At 44.7% G+C, this 22,929-nt stretch overlaps 1 protein-coding gene and 1 long non-coding RNA gene across 7 annotated transcripts in view; one reads left to right on the forward strand and one right to left on the reverse strand.

The window, feature by feature from the left end:
- Positions 1–22,929, forward strand: part of CDC42BPA (CDC42 binding protein kinase alpha) — a 324,002-nt gene that overhangs the window by 227,276 nt on the left and 73,797 nt on the right. For 4 of the 6 annotated variants that reach the window (XM_075595475.1, XM_075595480.1, XM_075595478.1 and 1 more), the window contains exons 12-15: positions 4,374–4,507; positions 6,197–6,439; positions 8,783–8,899; positions 19,755–20,002. In XM_075595475.1, coding sequence (XP_075451590.1) covers positions 4,374–4,507; positions 6,197–6,439; positions 8,783–8,899; positions 19,755–20,002 — 742 coding nt within the window. The remainder of the gene's footprint in view (positions 1–4,373; positions 4,508–6,196; positions 6,440–8,782; positions 8,900–19,754; positions 20,003–22,929) is intronic. The other 2 variants (XM_075595476.1, XM_075595479.1) reach the window with 1 other exon arrangement.
- LOC142492642 (uncharacterized) overlaps positions 3,707–22,929 on the reverse strand; it is a 28,014-nt gene continuing 8,791 nt past the window's right edge. Inside the window, exons 2-4 of the long non-coding RNA XR_012800869.1 lie at positions 4,788–4,898; positions 4,563–4,621; positions 3,707–3,830 (exon numbers count right to left, since the gene is read on the reverse strand). This is a non-coding gene — a long non-coding RNA (uncharacterized LOC142492642). The remainder of the gene's footprint in view (positions 3,831–4,562; positions 4,622–4,787; positions 4,899–22,929) is intronic.

Raw genomic sequence — 22,929 nt, forward strand, 5'->3', positions numbered from 1 at the left:
ATCATGTAATACTTTAGACGTGGCCCGTACAGAATCACTACCTATGTCATTACTCTGGATATTTCTGTTTGAACATCAACCGCAGCCAGTTGCAAAACAAGTATTTTTTTTTTTTTTCTCAAAATGTAATTTTAGAGAGGAAAAAAATTCGAAAAACATTTTAGGATTCGTTATCCGAATATAGAATATCCGTTTCCATACATTTATTAACAACATCTGAGTTTCTAGTAGTTTGCATGTTTTGTATTGCAGTGCTCGTAGATGAAGATAAACACACACACACAAACACACACACACACACACACCTATCAAACAGGGTCCGATAGGACTATTTATTAGCTATTCAAAAGACTCGTTTTTGATACCTAATAAATAATCCTATCGGACCCTGTTTGACACGTGTGCGTTTATCTTCATGTATTTGTACTGCAAGATTTACCTTGTGACATGTGTGTGGGTATCCTGTCACAAATACTATACAGCTCCATGGAACTACAACCATGTACACCTAACCTGTAAAGGCAAGTATATACATTTATTTGCATGTTGTGTTTGCCTGTAGTTATTACGTCCCGATTTGTAATTAAGTCTAATGAATTTGCTCACCTGATGTACTCGCCTGGTACTGCTGGAAGTTTGCCATGTCCTGTATGTGGTTGGAATGTTACATTTTTACCAGAATCCAGATGTATAACCACACGCGATGACAGAATGTGTGATGACTCATATGACTATCCTTAGTAAGTACGCCACCAGCCAGATGGAACAACCAGATGTAGACAGTGTAACCGTCTACACCACTAAATATGCATCTGCGTTTCTTTACCAAGAGCCTAAGTTTTGGAAATGACTCATCTACATGTCTTCCCCCGCCTGGAATGATGGGTGGTCATAGTCTCTAACCAGTCCAACCAATGTAAACGATCATCCCTTGTTGTCTCTTCTATGTCAGTCGCCTTCATTTTGTTTCTTTGAGAAACTCTTGTGTGACGAGGGATTTTGGTTGCGTTATCCATCTGTCGATCTAGAAAAAGTTGACTCCAAACCGCTCCATTCGTGTGTTAAAAGCTGGTCAAGTAAGTTCTGTAAATATAGGAAAAAATAAGCTGCACTCGCATGGTCTTTGCAAAGGAGGTATCTTAATAAAAGATCGACATTTCGGTAAAAAAAAAAGGGACCTTTCTCACGATACAGGAGAGACACGAGGCTGTTAAATACACACCTAAATTACCCAGAACACACTGGTTCGAAGGGGACCAAATAGCAGTTTTGGTGCCAAAAGGTGGTTGCTGAGTAACCTATAACTCCACCCACAACAACAACAGGAAGTGACATCACACTTAAGTTGTGTCTCAACCCCTAAAACAGGGGTGCGCAAAGTTATGACCCTGCGCCCCCCCTCCCCCCTGCCTGCTCACCTCCCGGCTCGGATCCGGCGGCAAATGACGTTACGGGGTCATGTGAAGTTATGTTGCTATGTTACCATGGCGACGCGTCGCCGAAGATCATGTAGGAGAAGCTGCAGAGGCCTTGAGCGGTCCCCCCCTGCACTTCATTTAAGTGCCTTGGGGGAGAGCGCGGGACCTCTGTAGCCGCCGTGCACCCCTGCCCTAAAACACCAGTGAACTTAAAAGGAGACTCATCTAAAGTTAAAAATAGAAGTATATAAATACGTAGCATCAGACAGTGTATTGAATGAACACTTTTAGGACCGCAGCATGGGGAGCTGGTTTAAAATGTAACATGTCAATAAGCAATTAAGGAAAACAACTTTGTAACCAACTCTAAACCAAATACTATTTGTGCCTAAAATACTACCAAATATAAAGATCCAGCATATCCTATTTGTGTCCATTTCCTATTGATATAATGCACACCAGTGTCAGTATGTCCCAACAAGGTTAGAATAGTAACTACAGAAGTAGCAAGTCCATTCTGTGTAATCCGCTGGTAATGCATCCCGCTGGGGCGTCTAAGGAGACATTTTAGCTGCATATTTTGCACATGGTCTGAGATGAGACGGGTCCTTTATCGTCGTTTTTTTCTTTCTTTTACTTGTACATAGTAATTGAGCTCTTGAAGATCGGAATCGTTTTTTAAATAGAAAATATTTTTCTGTTAGCAATAATTTGGTTACTGCCCCTTTTTACTTCAATGGCTGACATACGCAATACCCAATCTGATACGTTGTTTAATATGCAGTGTCTCCGCGCGTATAAGGGATTTAAAGTAATGCATTCAAAGTAGCACACTTACACCTCAATCACGGAGTCCGTCACCTGGATTCTACTCAGCGGTGCTAGAGAATATGTCTCCGCTGTGAATGAAGTCGTTTTTCTTATGTTCATTATACTTATTAAGTACCGTCCAGAAGTAGAATGACTTGGAAGTGCCAACAGAAGCAGAGGTTCCTCTCTACTGAGTTTTCCGTGCAGTAAATCAGTATATGTTTTATTTATTTTTTGCCTATAGAGTAAGAAATAGTCCAAGCATATGTTTTAAATACACCGGGGCCAAAGGCCTACTTTTGTTCTCTAACACAGGAGAAAACTTTGAGGAATCCCAGGTTGTGCCAAGTATGCGAACGATAACAACAGAAAAGTTGTTCACGAGCAGAGGGAAGATTTGTCTTGGCTCAGCGTCATTGTATCTCAACCTTCCTTCTACTGGCGACCTTGTCCATGCCCTCCCCAAGTAGGCAGCTAATGTTCTTTTGGCCTTTGCGGAGTTTGGGATCGTGTTCTTGGGCCAGAGAGGGAAGCTGAGCGATGATTAGAACTGCACAGTACTCTGGGAAGTGTCGCTTCCTACGCTGGCTTTCAGTGGAAGAATTGTTTCATTGTGCAAGTGGCGTTGCAGTAGTGAAAGTATTAAGTACTACTTCTGAGTGTCTGCTACAGTAAATAGCAACATATTCTTGTTGCATTTGAGGCGTTATTAGGACGCGTGCCAGGCACATGTATTTGCTACTCTGGACTGTATCCCGTTCCATATCAGTGCTAATGATACATTCTCCTAGCTGCACACTGTGCTTCATTTGTTAAACGGACGTTTCTCTAGCACCATATGCACTTGCAATAAAGTGAAGGCACTCGGCCATTAACACCTTAAAGCAGCAAAACCCTTTGCACTACTTTTTTTTTTGTTGTTTGTTCTAGGATTGGGGCAGGGGGTCTCTGACCCCGAACCCCATTAATTTCAGCTCATGGGGCCTCCTGCTTCCAGAGGTACTTACCTGTGTAGGGGTGCCGGTATCTCTGCAGCCAGGGAACTTGTGTGACTAATGAAATGGCGGCGTTTAAATGTCCCGCGTGCCAATAGAAAGCTGTGATGTTCGTCCTGCGACTTCCGGTTAGCCCGTGTGACATAGACATATAAACTCCACATAGATACCAGCACCCCCATCCGAGTTAAGTATCTCTGGAAGCGGGGGGTCCCCAGAGTTTAAATGAATGGGGTTGAGCTACACGGGCCCCCTGCTTTAATCCTAGATTGTAGTACATGGTGTATTGTTGCTTTAACATTTCCAGTTGTGTTTAATACATTGGTGAGTTTAGGTCCAAAAGCCATGTCCCAAATACCACACACAGGAAGTGCCATGGAATACGCATTGGGTGCTTGTTCACTGTATGCTCCTTAATACATAAGGGGAAAAAAGGCCCGCAGCACTCTCTGGTAACTATCCAATGTAAAAAACGGTTTATTGCATCAAATTAACATCAGGGGGAAGTACAGGAAAAAATGGATCAATGTTTCGGACCTCCCGGTCCTTTGTCAAGGGGCTTGATGTGACACTGAGTTGAGGCCGGGTGTATGTTCCTGAGGAAGACCTGTAAATGCAAAGTATATTTTATATGATGAAGCACTTAGAGGAGAATGGTACATTGACTCTGACAACATGTACCAATGCAACAAGCTATGCAAATATGCATGAGGGAGTGGTCATCTAGAGAATCCCGAGGAAGAAGACGGCATACATATGTGTTATCTTTCTAGCAGGACAGCCCCAAGATCCTCCCTTTGGAACCCCGATGCAAAGCCATTACTTTATTCAATATTGATTTCAATTTACGGGGCTAATGATCCTTCTAATTGAAAACAAAATGTGTACTGGTTTCTCCCAGAAGAAAGCTGGAATGTTTATCTCAATGGGTTATTCCTTGTAATAAAAATGTAGGTAAATAAATGTTAGTACAAACACGGATAATGAGCATTAAGATCTTCACTGCGAACGTGTTACTGTACATAGGGTTGCTAAGCATTGCTGGGTCCCTATATCCCTTAAAGACACGAGCCCCTTTTTGTCATCCAATAATAATATGTTGAATTGTTTTAAAGCGTTTTCTGTGCAATTCTTCTTTTGTTTCCCCCAGGTGCCAGCCAACTGAACCAGCAGATTGAGAAAACAAATGTGACGCGGCAAGATTTTGAGGAAGTTTCTAGACAAATGAAGACGTATGAAAAACAAATGAAAATGCTAAAGCAGGAGAAGGAGGATCTCAACAAGGTAAAAAATCCCTTCAACCAGCAATAATAGCAGAGCAAGTAGTAGCAGAACTCACCAGCCGGGAAGACTTTACTGCAATGTTGTCAACCGTCTCTTCAAAGACAACTAGCCACCCTTGGTGTTAGGAAAATAGCCAATGTATTTGTGGACACAGGCGAGTGCACCTTATTATTTGCAAATATAGATCTTTTTTTTATTTAATCCCAGGCACACACATTTTCTAAACAGAGAATCACTGGGCTGCTGTGTATATGGTCCCCATTTAACATGCATTACACACCGTAGGTTTTCTTAGGATGAAAACATTGGTTTTAGCTACAAAATAACATCATGACACCCGATTCTGTACAACTCCCAACTCTCGTGAACTCTGTAACTGGAACATCCTGTGCTGGAATAAAAAAATGAATACACGTATTTACACACACACAGACACACACAGACACACACACAGACACACACACAGACACACACACAGACACACACACAGACACACACACACACAGACACACACACACACAGACACACACACACACAGACACACACAGACACACACAGACACACACAGACACACACACAGACACACACACAGACACACACACAGACACACACACAGACACACACACAGACACACACACAGACACACACACAGACACACACACAGACACACACACACACACACAGACACAGACACAGACACACACAGACACAGACACACACACACACACACACAGACACACACAGACACAGACACACACACACACACACACAGACACACACAGACACAGACACACACAGACACACACAGACACACACAGACACAGACACAGACACACACACACAGACACACACACACAGACACACACAGACACACAGACACAGACACACACACAGACACACACACACACAGACACACACACACACAGACACACACACACAGACACAGACACACACACAGACACACACAGACACACACACACACAGACACACACACACAGACACACACACACACACACACAGACACACACAGACACACACAGACACACACAGACACAGACACACACAGACACACACACACACACAGACACAGACACAGACACAGACACACACAGACACAGACACACACACACACACCCCTGGTTGGCTCTCCTCCACTGTGCTCGGGACATGTGACACTGATGGCCAATAATAACGGCTGTGAAACAGGAGGGACTATGAGGGGTCTTTAAAAAGTGGGGTGCGGCCGTGTTGGGTCAGATCTGACTATAAAAGCACAGTGGTACCGAAGCTCCCTTTTTCGCAGAACAGGCCCGCAACAGGTTCAGGAGACAACAACCTCCCACGGTGTTCCGGTATCACCACAAGCCAACATGCCCAGGGTTGGGTGGCTACTACACCCCTGACACTGACTCGCACCCGTGCAGCGTTATTAGGGATTGTATGGTAGTAACCTGTATACAGTATGTAGTGATACTCATCTGAGGATCTCAATGTATCGAGAGTCGGAGAGGTGTAAGTGAATTAGTTGTATCACTCCTACTGTATCTGTGTTACTCCTGCCATTGGTGGCCCAGTAAGTTATTAACAGGGACTCGGGCCCGAGCCTCAGCTATAGTTATAAGTCTGAAAGCTAAAACGTAGAGGGGTTACAGATGAATAAACCAGCTGTCTGGTTTTCATTGCGTTTAGGACCTGGTAGAATCCAATGAGAGGTTAAAGTCCCAAACCAAAGAGCTGAAAGAGGCCCAGAGCCAGCGGAAGCAGACCATGCAGGAGATGGCAGAGCTGAATGAGCGGCTGACCGAGCTGCGCTCGCACAAGCAGAAGTTTGTGCGCCAGCTCCGAGACAAGGAGGAGGAGACAGAGGTTGCGATGCAGAAAGTAGAAGGTTTACGCCAAGAACTACGCCGAACGGAGAGAACCAAGAAGGAGGTTAGTAATGAAAACACACGCAACATACTTATTGGAAAGCGTGGTTTTGTTCTACGGGGGAAAGGTGTATTGCTGTTATCCAGTTCAAACAATTGTGTGAACTACAGACTGCAACAAGCCCACCTCCCTCCCCTCGCACCAAGGTGCCGCAAGCCTGTGTCCTATTACTAATCTGGCCAAGATGGGAGATCTGTAGGGTTTCTGTGTGGCTCCTGCATATAAGTACAGCTTTAACAAGGATTGGTTTTAAAACCTTTAGTTGAAGTCTTCTCTGGGGTGGTATTTCCAGAAGGCCTTGGTCCCACTTTCATACTCAGCTGAGGGTATTGTTGTTTTTGTATCATCATTTTCTACATGGATTGTCCGTTCTTCTCTTCATACATTCAGACACCCAACTCCTTTTTCTTGCAAGCCATAGTATTTCCTTTAAGGCTGATACGTAGCTAACATAATGACGGTCTTCCACAGACACGTGAAAGAGGGCCACTGCCACTTGGATTCTAATAGGTATGCGCACATTTCTAAAAAGAAACTGCGGCGCTCCCCTAGGACTAATACCTCTTAAACCACAATAGTAACACAATCACAGAAAAGCTCCGTTAGCCAGATAGCAAAAATATACTGGCCCTTTTCAGAACTGCAGCTCAACCGATAAAGGATCCTTCCATGATCCTCATAAGTCAGTCGCAGTAAAGTTGTGGTGAGCGCAAAGGATCGTCAGAATATATATGTAAAAAGACACAATAATAGAACGTCTACACGCTTGTGATTGTCAAAGCGCTATTTAAAAAAACGTACAGACGGGGAATGATAGTGGTTAATAATCATAAAAGCTGGTCACAGCTATACTCACACGGGCAAGTGTGAGCTATTCACATCAAAGTGTCTTTTGTTGCTTCTCCCCTCCAACCGAATCACCTGGTTCCTGGGGACTGCTCTCATTGGGTGGTAGATGTCCTTATGATACTCCAGATAGGGACGACATGCACCACATATGCGTATACGATAAAGACACTTTAGTTATAAAACGTAAGTATACGCACACTTACATACCAGTAAAACACACCCAGCACTTGTAAGCTCCAGTGGGACTCCGCGTGGTGTCACACCGCTGCGCGTCCGGTCGCAGGACCTCCGTCAGAGCCGTCACGAGAGAACGTGGACACACAGAACTACACCACCGACGGGGAACTACGCGTTTCGCGAGTGATCTCTCGCTTCGTCGCAGGCCCGCCTGTACGTTTTAGAAAATAGCGCTTGGACAATTATCACAAGCGTGTAGACGTTCTATAATTAATTGTGTTTTTTACATATATACTCTGACGATCCTTTGCGCTCACCACAACTTTACTAAGAGACGCACATTTCTACCATCCAGCGTGACAGGCAGCAGTAAATATGGTGACAATCAATATCAAAAGCTTCCGATATAAAATAAAAAAACCTCTTAAACATTTATCAAGTTTTTGCTTTCGCTCGCGCGTTACGGTTGAGATATTCTGTGTTATCACTGCCATTTAATCACATGGAAATTGTGGTGTTCTGCATTACAATGCAACATTCCGCCTTATAAATGGATAAAATAAAGCTTGCTACATCTATATATCAAAAATCTAGTTTTTCCAGTTGGTTAAAAAAAAGGTTAAATACGCCCCGCCATGTTTTCTTACACCACATCACACACACAGTCTGAATCTCACTGTCTATTGAACCATCAGACACTGTCACGCCTCGTTGAGTTACCATATCGCCCTACGTGTTGTATATGACCAACCACCATACGCCCTCACATTCCACTGTAATACCTGAGGAGCTCATCGGTAGTAATGGTGGAACATTGTGACTTTGGTACAGTAAAAGAACCAAAGCACACGCTCTATGGCAAGGGTGCGCCAACTTTTCCCCCTGCACCCCCTGCCTGCTCTCCCCTAATGCTCAGCTCCGGGGTGACCCCGCGGCGGCATTTGACGCCGGGTTGCCATGGCGACGCGTCGCCCGACACCTAGGTAAGGGAATTTACAGAGGCCCCACTTTGCGCACCCCTGCTCTATTACAACCACGTAAAATGCTTGCTGAGCTGTGTTTCCTGGCCTGCTAGAATCCATCTCGGTCAACCTTTTGCTCTATCTTACACTTTTAGGTGACGGAGGAAACTAGCTTGGCACCAGCCAAGGAGGACCTCGCACATTAGAGCAGTGTTCTTGTTTGGCACACCGAGAGTAATGCCATATTGTTCTCCCAGAAAGATATTGTCCTCCAAGGGAGAACAGAAAATAACGGTGCAAGCCAGGTGTCTCTTGGCAGTGAGACTGGTTGTATGAAAGTGTTTTGTCTTTTTTGCAGCTTGAAGCACAGGCAGAATCTGCCGCCGCAGAAGCATCGAAGGACAGGAAACTGCGCGAGAGAAGTGAGCAATACTCAAAGCAACTGGAGAGCGAGCTGGAGGGCCTGAAAGTGAGTGTGAGTTCTGTATATTGTACAGCAGGCAAAAAGAGAAGCTAGTACCGTACTTGTACTGAAGCCAAGTGTAGGGCCAACTTAAGCAACAACCCCCCCATGCATCACTGAGGATATTTTAGGATATGTTCTGCCGGGGGAAAGGAATGGTTCAGAGGCTTTTAGATGCCATTGAACATTTTCTACACTTTTTTTACATGGTTTTCAGTTGGTCCCTGTAGCTTTGGGATCCTTGCAGCTTTCTTCCCTGTCCCCAGCTCCTAACTTGTTCTAATAACATGAGAATGTACATCTATGTCAGGGATATTGGTGGCTGATCTGTTTGTAAAGGGGGAGTCTCTCCTAGGGCCAGTGACATGTTGTGTAAAGTGGCAATTCTGACATTGACCCGCATTTATATTTTTTTAAAGGGTGGGAATTGGGGGATGCCCCATAGTTGAGCCGTGTTGTTTTCAGTTCTGGGACCACACACACCCCACCAGTTCCCGAGATACTTTCCGGTGAAATGAACACCGTTGTTTCCTGTTTGTTTTTTATTTTAAATTCCACGGTATTTAAATTACCGGCCAATAGGAAGTAGCTTGCGGCTTTACCTGCAAGATTTGTCCATCCATTTTGTCTCCCCCCAGGAGGGATGTCTGCACCAGTAACTTTACCGGTATGTATTTTAGGAACCAGGTTGTCTCCGGAGCTCAAAATAGGACAGCTCAAATGTTGTGTTTTATTTTTACAATATTGACCTAATTGTGTTTGAGATGAGACTTTGTGTAACTTAGGTATTCAGACAGATTTGGTGTTTTTTTTGTGTGGATTTGCCTTGTTCTGTTTGGCTGATGACAGCATAGTTGTTGTTTTTTGGCCCTGTATGTGGGACTGCCACTTTTAACACAAAGACCCTATTGTTTTACATCTCCCTTTTCCACTAATCTCATCCTCCTGACCATTATCAGCATTGCTTATTTAATATAGATAATGATGATAATGATAACTTAATTTCATATAGTGCTTTTCTCCCAAAAAGGACTCAAGGCACTTCACAACTAATATATACTGTAGTGTGTGGTACGCAGCACATAGGAATGTTTTTACAGACACAGTTTGCCCAGATGAGTTTACTAATCTGTGATTTTGGTGCCTGAGGCACAGGGAGATAAGGTGACTTACCCAAGGTCACAAGGTCACCGGGAATTGAACCGTGTTTCCAATTCAAACTGTGTCGCAGAATCAGTTTCTTTACTCACCGAGCCGCTCCTTCTGCACCTTGTTTACCCTGTTACAATAATTTATAGTCCAGTACAGCTTGACCCAAGGAAGAGCGAGCATTGTTCTGGAAAGCTTTTCCTAATAAATATATTCTGTTAGTCCTAATAGTAAAGGGTTTTCTTACTATGTTTATTTTTGGTATAAACCAGCTTGAAAAATTCTATTGAGCTTTCTCATTTTTGCATCTGTAATATCGTGTATATTCAGTAAAGCTGTCAGTTTCATGCATTAGAAGAAAAAATGTGTGATGCTCTCAAGACAAATGTGTAGTTTAAAAAAATGTGCAATAAATTGGAAGACAACCTGTTCATATATATATGTCCTGTTGGATCAGGTAATAAGCTATCCCACAAGGCAATGAGGTAAGGATAGTTACCAATTGATGATCCCTGGATATTGATTGAGGCAAAGCTGGAATGGACTCACTTGGGAAAGCAGATTCCACGATGAAGAGAAAGTCCTTGTAGATATCCAGCACCTCCAGGTTGAATGTGCCTCCGTTGTAGAAATCTTCACAGAAAGAGGGAGGGAAAAGAACGGAGCACTATCTCCAGTGCTGTAAAAAACAGCCAATAAACCACAGGGTATGCGTTCCCAAAATAAAGCTATTTAATGGGTCCAAAAATATCACAAAACACACCAACGCGTTTCAGACCTTAATGGTCCTTTATCAAGGTGAATACACAATTTCTAAAAAGAGTGTGATTTATACTTACCCCAAAGCCGCGAGGACCAGTCGCGAAGACTTCCGGGTGCGTCACGTGTCACGGGTGCTGACCCCGCGACCTGCGACGTCATCCCGTCGGCTGCTGCAGTGGGAGTGCATAGCTGCACCAGGCGCGTGACGTCACTACGCATAGGCTCGTGTGGGGGGAGCATGGCGTCTGTGTAACTGTCCACAAGAACTGCCAATGCTCCTCCTCCCTCGGCCTGGAAGTGACAGTGCGTGTGACGTCACCACGTCGCGCGCGTGACGTGAGCACGTCACAATGCCTTCGATTACTAGGCAACTAGGTCAACTCGGCTCTGGGGAGGCACAAATCAATGGAAAAAACTTTATTAACATAAACAATGACACTCCAAATAACAGTGAAAATAAAAACCAGGAAAGACAATAAAAAAATGATTAAAACATAATGGTAACTTTTTTTTAAAAACAACATATCATGGAAGCAGTTGATCAATAAATGATCAATCCATGATTGAGTGACAACCTTGGAGAATATAATTTCAATTCGATCTTAATGAATTGTGTAATGTTTGTAGTGTAGGTATCAGAAACTCTTATGGATAATCGTATGTTTTAGCATAAACAACTTAATATTACCATAGTACAGGTAAGTTCTGAACCTATGAGGGACTTAATATTACCTAATATCCCAAATTCAGTCTCATTCCCTCATAGGTTCCCTCCCTCTTTCTGTGAAAGTTTCATGCATTAGTAATGTATTTAAGAGGCAATCCACAGTCAATTTTTGAAATTTGTTTGAAAAAATAAATATATATATATATATATATATATATATATATATATATATATATATATATATATATATATATATATATATATATATATATATATATATACTGAGTTAAGTTATGGTGAGTAAAAAAAGTGACAAAAACCCTCCACAGCAAAGCATATAGCAAATGTAAATATACTGTATGCTCATTTGCATATATGGGAACCATGTATAAAATGGTTTTTGAAGCAAAAAGTGACACTGTGTGCTCATTTGCATGTAATTTCCCAGAATCCCTTGCTGCAGTGGAAGTGCTGTGTGCTGGGTGATAATGGTGAAAGGCGGGGTTGCAGACCTACCTAAGACATGCAAATGAGCATACAGTATATTGACATTTTATATATACACTGATCTCTTCTTCCGGCGATGTTACAATGAATGAAGCAAGCAAAAATAAAAAAAAATATAGCTTTTGCTTGCTTCATTCATTGTAACATCGCCGGAAGAAGAGATCAGTGTATTTCGAAAGCTCGCACAAATAAAAGCATTTCGTTAGCCACAGAACGGTATCATCTATTTATTTTTTGATTCTATATATATATAGAGAGAGAGAGAGAGAGAGAGAGAGAGAGAGAGAGAGAGAGATCAAAAAAATCTACTCGCCACCTAGTACCACACGTGTGCTGCTTGGGCCAATAGGAGCTCGCCACGATGTTAAATCCACTCGCCCGGGGCTTGTAAATGTATAGGTTTGTCGAACACTGTATATATGAAGCAGGGGGTCTCCGGAGCTGAACCCCGTTAATTTCAGCTCTGGGGACCCCCTGCTTCCGGAGATACCTGCAAATTAGGTGCTGGTAGCCGCGCCACTCGGCTACCAGCGTTCACAATATGACGGCTGTGATGTCATTGGTGCAGCGTCCTATTGTCCCATGTGATGCTGGAGCTTTAAACTTTAAAGTCCTGTTTGCTGAGCCGGAGCAGCTACTTTGGAGGGAAGTATTTCCGGAAGCACGGGGTCCCTTGAACTGAAATTAATGGGGTTCAGCTCTGAAGCCCCCCTGCTTCAAATATATAACAAAATTTGCTTGTTTTGCTCCTTTAAAGCTGCAGACCAAGCAATAATCTAAATGTGTTTTTTAATTTTTATTATTATATATAAATCAGTTCTGTACTATGAAAAAATACTGGTTTAAAAATTTTTTTCTGAATTACATTTTTAATGTATTATAATGTAACAAGCCTTTTTTGTTTCTATAGCAACCATTTACAAAGTCACATCCTCTTCTGAAACAGGCTCTGGCACACCCCTTTTTGAGCCCTGCCCTCTCTCTAGCAGTGCACCAATTGTATCTAGTGACTGCCTGGTCACACGATCTTCCCCACAGAACTTTGCACCTTTGGTCCTCCTCTGCTGCACTGACAGCCATTAAGTGAATCCCCAAACCGAATCTTTGCTGAACAATCAGCAACGTAGCTAATTACTTATCATTGTGTGGATTGTATTGATGCACATATAAAAGGGGGAATAAATAAAATAAAGCAGCAGTCCAAGCTGCCGTTTAAGTTAAAACAAGAGGAATCCAGCTTTCTCTACAAATCACAGCCATGTGTTGCAGCACTAGAGAGGGAACATAAATCCCCATCCTGACATGTTACGCAGGTGGCTGTTATACATAGCTGTGAGGTGAAAGTGCAGCCTTAACTGCCCTGCCTGTGCAGCCCTTAATTCCTAACATCTGAGCTAGTCTGCCGGGAAATAGAAAGCAGAGTCATATGGAGGAGCCGAGCAGGCAAGTGGTGTCCTCACAAAGCACTCCTGTCCGCAGCCCGCAAAGCGGGGAATCCTGCACGGATATACACTTATTGTGCTAGCATAAGATTAGGGTCTGGAGATTAATTGGTTAAATCCTCTCCCATGTTTTCCATAAGGAGAACAGACGCTGTACACTGCTTACATTGCACAGAGAAGGAAGCCGGTAGTCTGTTGTAACATAAGCATGCGTGTTTACAGTACAAATCCCATCACAAGCTTCTGAGTGTGAAGCAGGGGAACCTGGTTCAGTTCCCGGTGTCGGCTCCTTGTGACCTTGGGCCGAGTCACTTTATCTCCCTGTGCCTCAGGCACCACAATCACAGATTGGTAAACTCTCTCTGTAACATTGCTATGTGCTGCGTGCCTCTCGTTAAACTTTTATTGTGCAGCGCTTTGAGTCCCATGTATTATTATTGTACCCAGCGTAGTATTGCAGCAATCATACGCCGCAAGACAGAGATACATCTCAGAAAGAGATTTTGAAGAAGCGAGCTTTTGACCTTTAACCATTCATCCTCCTGGTGTTTATCTGCCATCTCCTTTCGCAATTGGTTCACCGATATCTTCCCCATTGGCTGCCATTTTGTCCCCCCATCCCTATACAGACAGTTTGATGGCCATGTATCCTGAGCTACAGTGATCACTGTTCTAGGACCATTGTGTTCCGCACCAAGGGACCTCCAATTCATAACCGTGTACAAATGTTTCAAACGTAATCATGGCGGATTATTGCTGCATTCAAAGTGGTTTGTTAACATTCTGTAATGTGTAGCATTATCTAGTACTCTGGGACTGCACTCAGAGGATAGAGCTGGCTCCGCTGGCACCAGTATTAGGCCTGGGACTTAGCAGGTTCAGCCGCACTGAGCCGCGCTCCTGCTCTGCCTCGCCTGCTCAAAATGGTGCTTTTTCCTGTCCTGGCAGGCGAGGCAGTGAGCGCGCTCTGGGGGTGGGGCGGAGCAGAGGCGTGGCGGGAGGCGGGGCTAGTCCCATTGGATGTGACCGCTCCTCCGCTTCCCCGAGCGGCAAATTTTAAACTTGCCTGTCTCGGCAAATTTTCTGAGCCCCCGCACGCATGCGGAAGGGGATGCTATAGCTGCGCTGATGACAGATGTAGGGGGTTAGTGCATCTGCTCAGCGCGGCTCAGCAAGGCTGAACCTACTATGTCCCAGGCCTTACATTAGAGAGATTCTGATTTCACGAAAAATGTACTCCCCGGGAAACAGAAGTTTTCTTCCCATCATATGTGCCTGACTGGATTTTTCACGCATTTAGAGGTGCAATCCCTGATAGCCGGCCATAAATCAACATGTAAATAATGTAACGATCTAATTGTCTGCCTTTAAAAAAAAAAAAAAAAAAAGTTTTTAAAGCAGCTATTTCTTTGCTTTTCTTTCTTTGGGGGCTCAGGATGAGTGTTTGCCAATAAGGTGTTTTCTTTACCTTGTCTATTCAGAGACGATAAATGTAAGGGACAAGAGAAGGGGACTTTGCCTGTGCAAATGTTTTGCATGTTCAGGGACATCGGACACATGGCAGCAGCAGGGGAAGTCCAACCACTTCCAAGTCTCGACTCGCCATGTTTACAAAATAACTACAAGAAAACAAAATACTTCTAGGTATCAGATATTGGTAGAAAATGAATCGGACACCCAACAGACATGTCACTGCTAATAGTACACGTTGGTCTTAGGAGGGATTCCCCTTTATCCATAAAACGTCTTGAATAAACCAGCCTGGAAGGAATGCACTGAAATGTACGTAGAAAGCATAAAGTGCAAGGATAGCCATCTTACTGAAGCACACCGCAGAAACCTGGTGCTGCCGGTTTTTATGGAGGAAACCTTTTTTATTACAGCGTTATTAAGGCTTCTTTTTGCAAAATGGGAAATAGTTAAATATTTTATTTCTATTTTTTTAACGAAGCACTAAGAGGGTTTGACAGGGTTTCAACCCCTCTGATACCGTGGCTTGTGCTCATTGTACAGGTGCCAGATTTGCAGCATAGTAAGACTCCAATGTCCTCATTCTTTGTTGAATGAGGCAGTTTACGGCAAAGAAACATATTTCACGGGGCATTAACACCATCTGCCATAGCTGTGCTGCTTGCTAAGTGTTGGGGACTGTTATTAACGAGCTCAACAGGTGGGAGAAGGAATGCTTTGGATACCTTGGGAAGGACTTGGCAAAAAGAATGGGCCCGTGCAATATTCTGTGTAGAACCCCTTCTGCTGGGCTTCTAGGTAACGTTCTGCTCATTTCGAACATTTTGTAGCTGCCATTGCACCAGTACGGGACTTTCTTTGGGTTTTGGTGCATACTGTGACAGAGCTGAAAGAGTTTAGTGATCAAAACGCGGCCGACTCAGCAGGTGAACCAGGTTCAAAAATATATATACGATGACAAGCGGCTGTGGAGGTAACAGCCGCCTACAGTGTTGTTACCCTTATTGTACAGTCAACAGTAAACCATATCGATCTCACCAAAAGCTAAGATGGAATAACACTGCATCAGGAAATGGATACAAACGGTTACATTATAGTATCAACTTGACTGACAGTAACCAATGTGTTGGTCGCCAGGGGAACCTTCATCAGGGTCTAGTTTATGAAGAACAAACCTGTACAGTAGTTCATACCAGAAGAGACTGGAGAGAACACGGAGGTGGGGCAAACACATTGAATAGCAACCATGTTACACACCGAGCTGGTAGAAAGCCATAGACAAGAGCCCTGCAGTTGGACAAAAAAAGCAGGCACACAAGGCAAAGACGCGTCACTGCTGCCCCCAATTGTTTCCATCACGCATCAAAGAAAAATGATACAAGAAAAAAGAGACCGTGGCAGGAAACAAAAAACGGCGTGGTGGCCTATCTATTTCAATTCAATATTGCTCAAGCAAAATCAGGGGAACACAACAAGCAGATAGCCGCAATAAAAATCTGCCGTTTTTACCGTAATCGTTAAGAAGTCTCTATGCATAAAAATAGTGTGATGGTAAAATCTCATTTTGATGCAGTATTCGCCCAATTAACTGTAGTATTGGCGGCCACCGGCAAACAGTCAAAAAAACACAGAATCAAGTAATTAAAATGAAATGTATATAAACCCAGGGTGCCCGTCACAAGGCACAAAAGGGATCACTGAAGTGGCAAGATGCCATGTGCTACAGAAGGGTACTAGATATAATAAGGACAATGAAGGGTTAGTGTCTGGTATGACGGACCAGATCCAATTTGGTTATCAAATATTATAGGGAATATATTTCAACCACGCTATGATGTCCTGAACCGTATGTGTATATTGCATACATCTAATCTACCGCCTTGTCCGTCGGGTCACGAAAGATACTCGTAGACAAATATACACCCCCCAAAACAGAACGTCCCGGGAGGCTGGTGTCCCCGCCAGAGCGTTGATCCGGTCAGTCCATCACCGCCCATCACTTGTCGCCGTGTATTGCTGTTCTCGGGCAACGTGTCCATACAATATTTGATACCCAAATTGTATCCGGTACTTCATGGTAGTATGTTAACCTTTTATTGCCTGGTAGCATTCTTGAGACTCTCTACCTCCTAGTGGTCACTTTTTTTTTTTTTTTTTGGTGACTCGCACCCTCAGTTTATATGTATTTTTATTATAAATTAATTATTTTCTTTACATGATTTTCTATTTAATGGTATTTTGCCCTGTGTCCGGCGATCCTGTTTCCCACAGTAGGTATTTTGATGCCTATTATTTGTGACAATATGTTGACGATATATTGATAGTTTGTTCCTCTCCGTTTTGTTTTTTCTTATCTTTCTGTTTCTTTTTCTGGTTTCATTTTCCTTTGATGCGTCTTGGACGCAAATTTGTGTAACAGTGTTGTCATTGCCTCACGAGTTTGCTGTAGTCTGGCTGCATACATATTTACATAGTTGCTTAACACAATGTGCTTGCAAATCTGGCCTCTGTGTTCCCGGCTCTTTCCCCTTTGTCCCTTCAGGTATGTGCTTACTATACACGCATGTTAGTTCTCCATAACCTGTAACCCTGATGAAGATTCCCCTGGCGACCGAAATGTTGGCCTGTCTGTTATGTTGATACTACAATGGAACCTTTTTGTATTTGTTTCCTGGCGCGCTGTATGTTTTCACCTTAGATTTTGCTTTTGGGGAGATCTACAGCAGATCTACAGCTGCGCCCCCCCCCCCGTCTCTCTTGCCCCGGTGCTCGCGCCCCCTCCGCGCCTTAGAGCTGCGTCAAATGACGCTGCAGGATCATGTCACGTCAGTGACCCGCGGCATCATTTGGCGCGGGTGACGTCCCGTCTCATGACCCCGCGGCGTCATTTGACGCTGCGTTGCCATGGCGACACGTCACAGAGCGTCTGAATCTGGGTAAGTAAAGAGTTGCAGAGGCCTCGCGCGATCCCCGGCATTTAGCGAGGAAGAGCGCGTGGCCTCTGCAACCGCTTGCGGCCCCCCCCGGTTTGCGCACCGCTGATCTACAGTATATGGTGAACCTGGTTTGAATTCCAGTGTCTGCTCTCATTGTGATCCTGGACATGTTACACAATCACCCAAAATAACATTGTAATATGTGTGCGGTCGGGGTTCATTGTGCCTGAAATACATCTGTGTATAGCACTGTGTACTATCAGTAAAAGCTTTCTATATGTTGCTGTAAAAAGTAATTGATAAATAAAAACAAAAATGGCTGCCTGGCTACTCCCGGCTTTGGTTTCACTGAATGGCATACAACTACTGAGAATAGTCTCTGCATTAAAACCCAGGCTCTGTCCGACAGGTAGCCCGGGCCCCTTTTCTTGTATCCCTCTTTACTCTGCTGGTAGGCCCCAGACATTAAATTATGCTTTGATGCAGAAACGATTGCAGTGGCGGAAAGAATGAGGAATATATATATACAATTTAAATCTGCACACTGTATGTCCTGGGACCAGGGCTTCCCATACTTAGTTTGATAACAAGGCAATAACCGTTTGAAGCACGACCGCTAGGCCAGTTTTTACGATCACATTTAAAAGAGCGGTGCTGTGCTCTCTCTCTGTTCTTCATGTAGCTGTAAGATACATCTGATCAGTGGATGGGGTATATTGCATTATACACTTTTCATTGTTACTTGTCGTGTCCCACTTGGCTGAGAGGTTTCATTTTTTTGCGACATGTTATGTTGGGGACTGGGGCTTAAGCATCAAGTCACATTCTGGTAAGAACACTCATATCTGAGCCTTTTAATTGACTTGGTGTTATATAACATATAACAGCGAAACATGACTTGAATGACCAATACAATTCAGATCTGTGCCAGTGCAGATGATCAAAATCAGGATTGTAGTCACTCCGTCAAATCATGTATAAATAACTGTATTTGTATAGCGCCAACCTTGTACACAGCGCTGTGCAACATTACAACAGGAGGTAAATACAATAGAAACAATGGGAATAAATGCAACAGGTAAATGACTACATAATCCTGCCCCAAAGAGCTTACAATCTAAAAAGCCATAAAAGGCTTTTTACGCGCTCTGTCTTGGTTTGTAAACGCGTGTTCTGTTATTGATTATTTGTTCTCTCGGGTCTTTGATACAATTAACCCTTCGCGTGTCGGAGGGCTTCTGGTGCGTAAGTGCCACAGCCCGCCCCTCCCCTCCCCCTCGGCACTGCCATCATGTGACTGCAGCGGCCATTTTCTGGGAAATGGAAGAGGAGTCGCGGCCCTCCATTTTACTACTGGGCAGATCGCGTCGGGTGCTCCATGGGAACGCAGGACGCGATCAATGCAGGAAAAAAATATACCCTGGGAGGGGGTCCTAGCCACTACGTCACGAGACCCCCGGAGTGCCAGTCCCCTGGACGTAGAGACTACGTCTTGGGGCACTCAAAGAGTTAAACAGCATCTAAGAAATATTTGATGGGTAACAGACAATATAAAACAGTTACACACAACACGTGAGACCAGCATGTGTGACCCACACCTGTGTGTTTCACTCGTACATGGGAATGTAGCGGGCTCCGGGCTGTTACATATTTACCATTACGATGCACTGTATAGGTTAAGACATTCCGTGAAAACATAATGCACAAATGGGAAATTAATTACTCGGCCTACGACTGATGGGAGCATTCATTGATTGAGCCACCTGTGCTGAAGCAGGGATATCCTTAAAACCTGACCTGTTGGGGGCCCTTGAGGGCTGGAGTTGGTCACTCCTGGTTTAGACGGTACAGATCTTTACCATTGAAAGAATAATACTTATGTGAACATCCACCCACAGCAAAACTGACTGTGTTTTTGTTTCTTCTGTTTCTAGCAAAAACATGTTGGCCGCTCTCCAGGGGTAAGCAACTCGGAGCATCAGCAGGAGATCACAAAGCTGAAGGCAGACCTGGAGAAGAAAAGTGTTTTCCACGAGGAAGAGTTTTCCAAGAGGGAAGCCCTGCATGCAAATGAAGTCAAGAGCCTGAAGAAGGAGCTGCGGGACGCAGAGAGCCAGCAGCTGGCCCTCAAGAAAGAGATCATGATCTTGAAGGACAAACTGGAGAAAACTCGCAGGGAGAGGCAAGTACTGAGCCATGATGCGTATTTTGGACCCCTCCATTTTTTTTTATTGTGTAGCCTTTTTCGCTGCCGAGAGGCCAGCGACGCACGCATGCACACAACCATCAAATTATCCACCAGCGCATCCAATTGTGTGACTTCTAAATGGATCAGATCTATGGGTGCTGGTTGTATTGTGTGCATTCATTTGCAAACCTGGCTCAATGCACCTAGTATGAGAGTGGGCTGTTGTTTGTGTTATCCTGTAAACGGGGTCTGGAGTGGGATCGTGAATCAACCTTTTCTGGGTCTTAGTCACAAATTCACATCATCTGTAGGACGTATGATAGGCTCATGCATTTTGAAGGACACACACAAGCAAATGTTGCTTTTTATTTTCCTACAAGAGGGACTAAGCAATATGTTGCATACCAGAGTTTTTGGGCCATGATGAACATTAATAGCTTTGGGTGCATGTGTGTTATAAGAGCTCCAGGGGTAACGCATCTGTTTTATTAGAGTGAAGAACAAGTGGTATATTGTTCAGTTGTGTTTTAGAATAAGTGAAGAACACTGTATGTATAGTAGTTTAGTATTTGTTCTTGTGAGTGCAAGACAAAGAGTGCAAGGTGTTTGAAGCCTTGTTGTATATCTGGCAGTCTTCTGTTCTCTGTTGGACAAGAGACTTCAGCCACTGACATGTTTCATTAGCAGTAAGGGATGCTACTGCTGCTGGTTCTTCTCCTTTTTCAAGTACTAAAGATTAAAAAAAAAGAATTTGCCATTTGAACCAGCCACTCAACAGCCTGTGTGCTCATACGGCTTCAGCTTCAGACGTTTTAGCATATACTTGTACCGATGTAGCCTTAGGCCTGGGACCCGGTGCGCCCGGCGGCGCGGGTGGCTACACGCGAGTTCCCCACCAGCAGGGGAATCCTCCCGAGCCGGTCCCGGTCCCCCCTGGCTGCACAGCTCACTACACGCTGTGACGCGTCAGCCGCTACGGGATACAAGAGAATGGTGATCCCTAGCGTTGACGCGTCACGTGGTGTGGCTGTGAGCCAATAAGGAGGGGAGGCTTCGGGGAGCGGGGAGGAGTGTGGGGGGAAAGCAGCGTGAGTGCCTGTCTGTGTGTGTGTATGTCTGAGTGCCTATCTGTGTTTGTGTATGTGTGTGCCTGAGTGCGCGAGTGCCTGCCTCTGTGTGTGTGTGTTTGTATGTGTATGAGTGCCTGCCTGCGTGCGTGTGTGCGAGTACCTGCGTGTGTGTGTGTGTGTCTGAGTGCGTGAGTGCCTGCTTCTGTCTGTGTGTGTGTCTGCGTGTGTGTATGAGTGCCAGCCCGAGCCCGTGGAGGGAGGGAGGGAGGGAGGGGGGGGAGAGTAGCGGGTCCCTCCGCTCAAGCTACGCCCCCCCTCCCGCTCAAACCTCCCACTCCGGCCCACCTCCCGCTCCCTACAGACCGCATATCGCGGTCTGTCTGTCAGTGCCCCGCCTGTCTGCAGTGCGGGAGCGCTGACGGAGGGAGCGGGGCTTTAGCCTTATGGTTGGTCGCGCTGCCCTCGTGAAATCTGCCACGGGTACGTTTCTGACTCCATGCGCTCGAGGAGTCCCAGTAAAGAGACTAATGGCCGATCAGGATTAACACAGCAGGGGTCCCTGCTTCTGAATGGGACCCCCGCTGTATGAATCCTACTGGACCGCATCGGTCTGTAAGAGATGCGCATTGAGTGTAAACAGAATCAGTCACTCTCCCTCTGCACCTCTAACAGGCGATCGCGCAGCTTTTATTTTATTTTAATAACACAGTATTGAAGCAGGGGGTCTCCGGAGCTGAAACGCATTCATTTTAGCTCCAGGGGGACCCCCTGCTTCCCGAGTTACAGGCCCCGGTATGGGGTGCCAGTATCTCCGCCATGTTTTAATGTCCCGGTAACGTGACGCAGGAGAATTAAACATGCCAGAGGTACCGGCACCCCATACCGGGGCCTGTAACTTGGGAGACGGGCGGTCCCCGAGGCTTAAATTAATGCGGTTCAGCTCCTGGACCCCCTGCTCCAATACTGTGTTAATAAAATACAAGCAGCTTCATTACATTAGCGGCTAAGTCAATGAAGGGGTTAAACCAGAGTGCCTGGTTTATTGGTGGTAGAGGGGGTGGGTGAAGGGGGTAGTTGCCCCAGAGAAGAGTGGTTAGGCCTACCGTGAAGGTTATGGGAGGGGTTAACTCCTTCATTACCTTAGCGGTAGGAACCACTATGGTAATGAACGGGTTAACCCATTCCACTACCCACCAGAGAGGCCTAAACACACCCAGTGGCAACTACCCTCTTCACACACCCCCTCTACCCTCAATGAACATTAAAATACAACAACCAATACCAGCCAATACACACATTGATTGCCAGTGTGGTTACCTATGCCCTCAATGGGAGCAAAGATGGCCCCAATGGCAATGAATGGGCACCCTACTACCCACCCCCTCTACCCCCAACAACTCCTCCCCCCAACACATACAGTACACTAATGGGCAAAATTCCTATTGTCCAGATCTGCATCGTAGCGCATTTTCCCATTAAAAATAAAAAATTACCCAGCCAGCATATAGTAAATAAAAGTTGTACTTACCATTGCCAGGATGAATGTCGCCCTCGTCGTCTTCAGTGGGCACCGACAGGAGAATAAAAAAACTAACTACTGGCCTGTAACACATTAATCACCTTTGTGACCGCTATGGTAATTAAGGGGTTAACATTCCCCTCCTGTTACCCTTCCGGGTGGCCTAACTACCCTCCCCAGGGCAGCTACCCCCACCCTCTTTACCCATTGATTGTCACTGTGGTAAACCATGCCCACAATATGGAATGGGCAAGCTACACATAAAAAAACAGCACTACATGAAATAAATTACATTAAAAAAACAAAATATATATATATATATATATATATAT

Source organism: Ascaphus truei, chromosome 4 (assembly GCF_040206685.1).
Source record: "Ascaphus truei isolate aAscTru1 chromosome 4, aAscTru1.hap1, whole genome shotgun sequence".
NCBI lineage: Eukaryota > Metazoa > Chordata > Amphibia > Anura > Ascaphidae > Ascaphus > Ascaphus truei.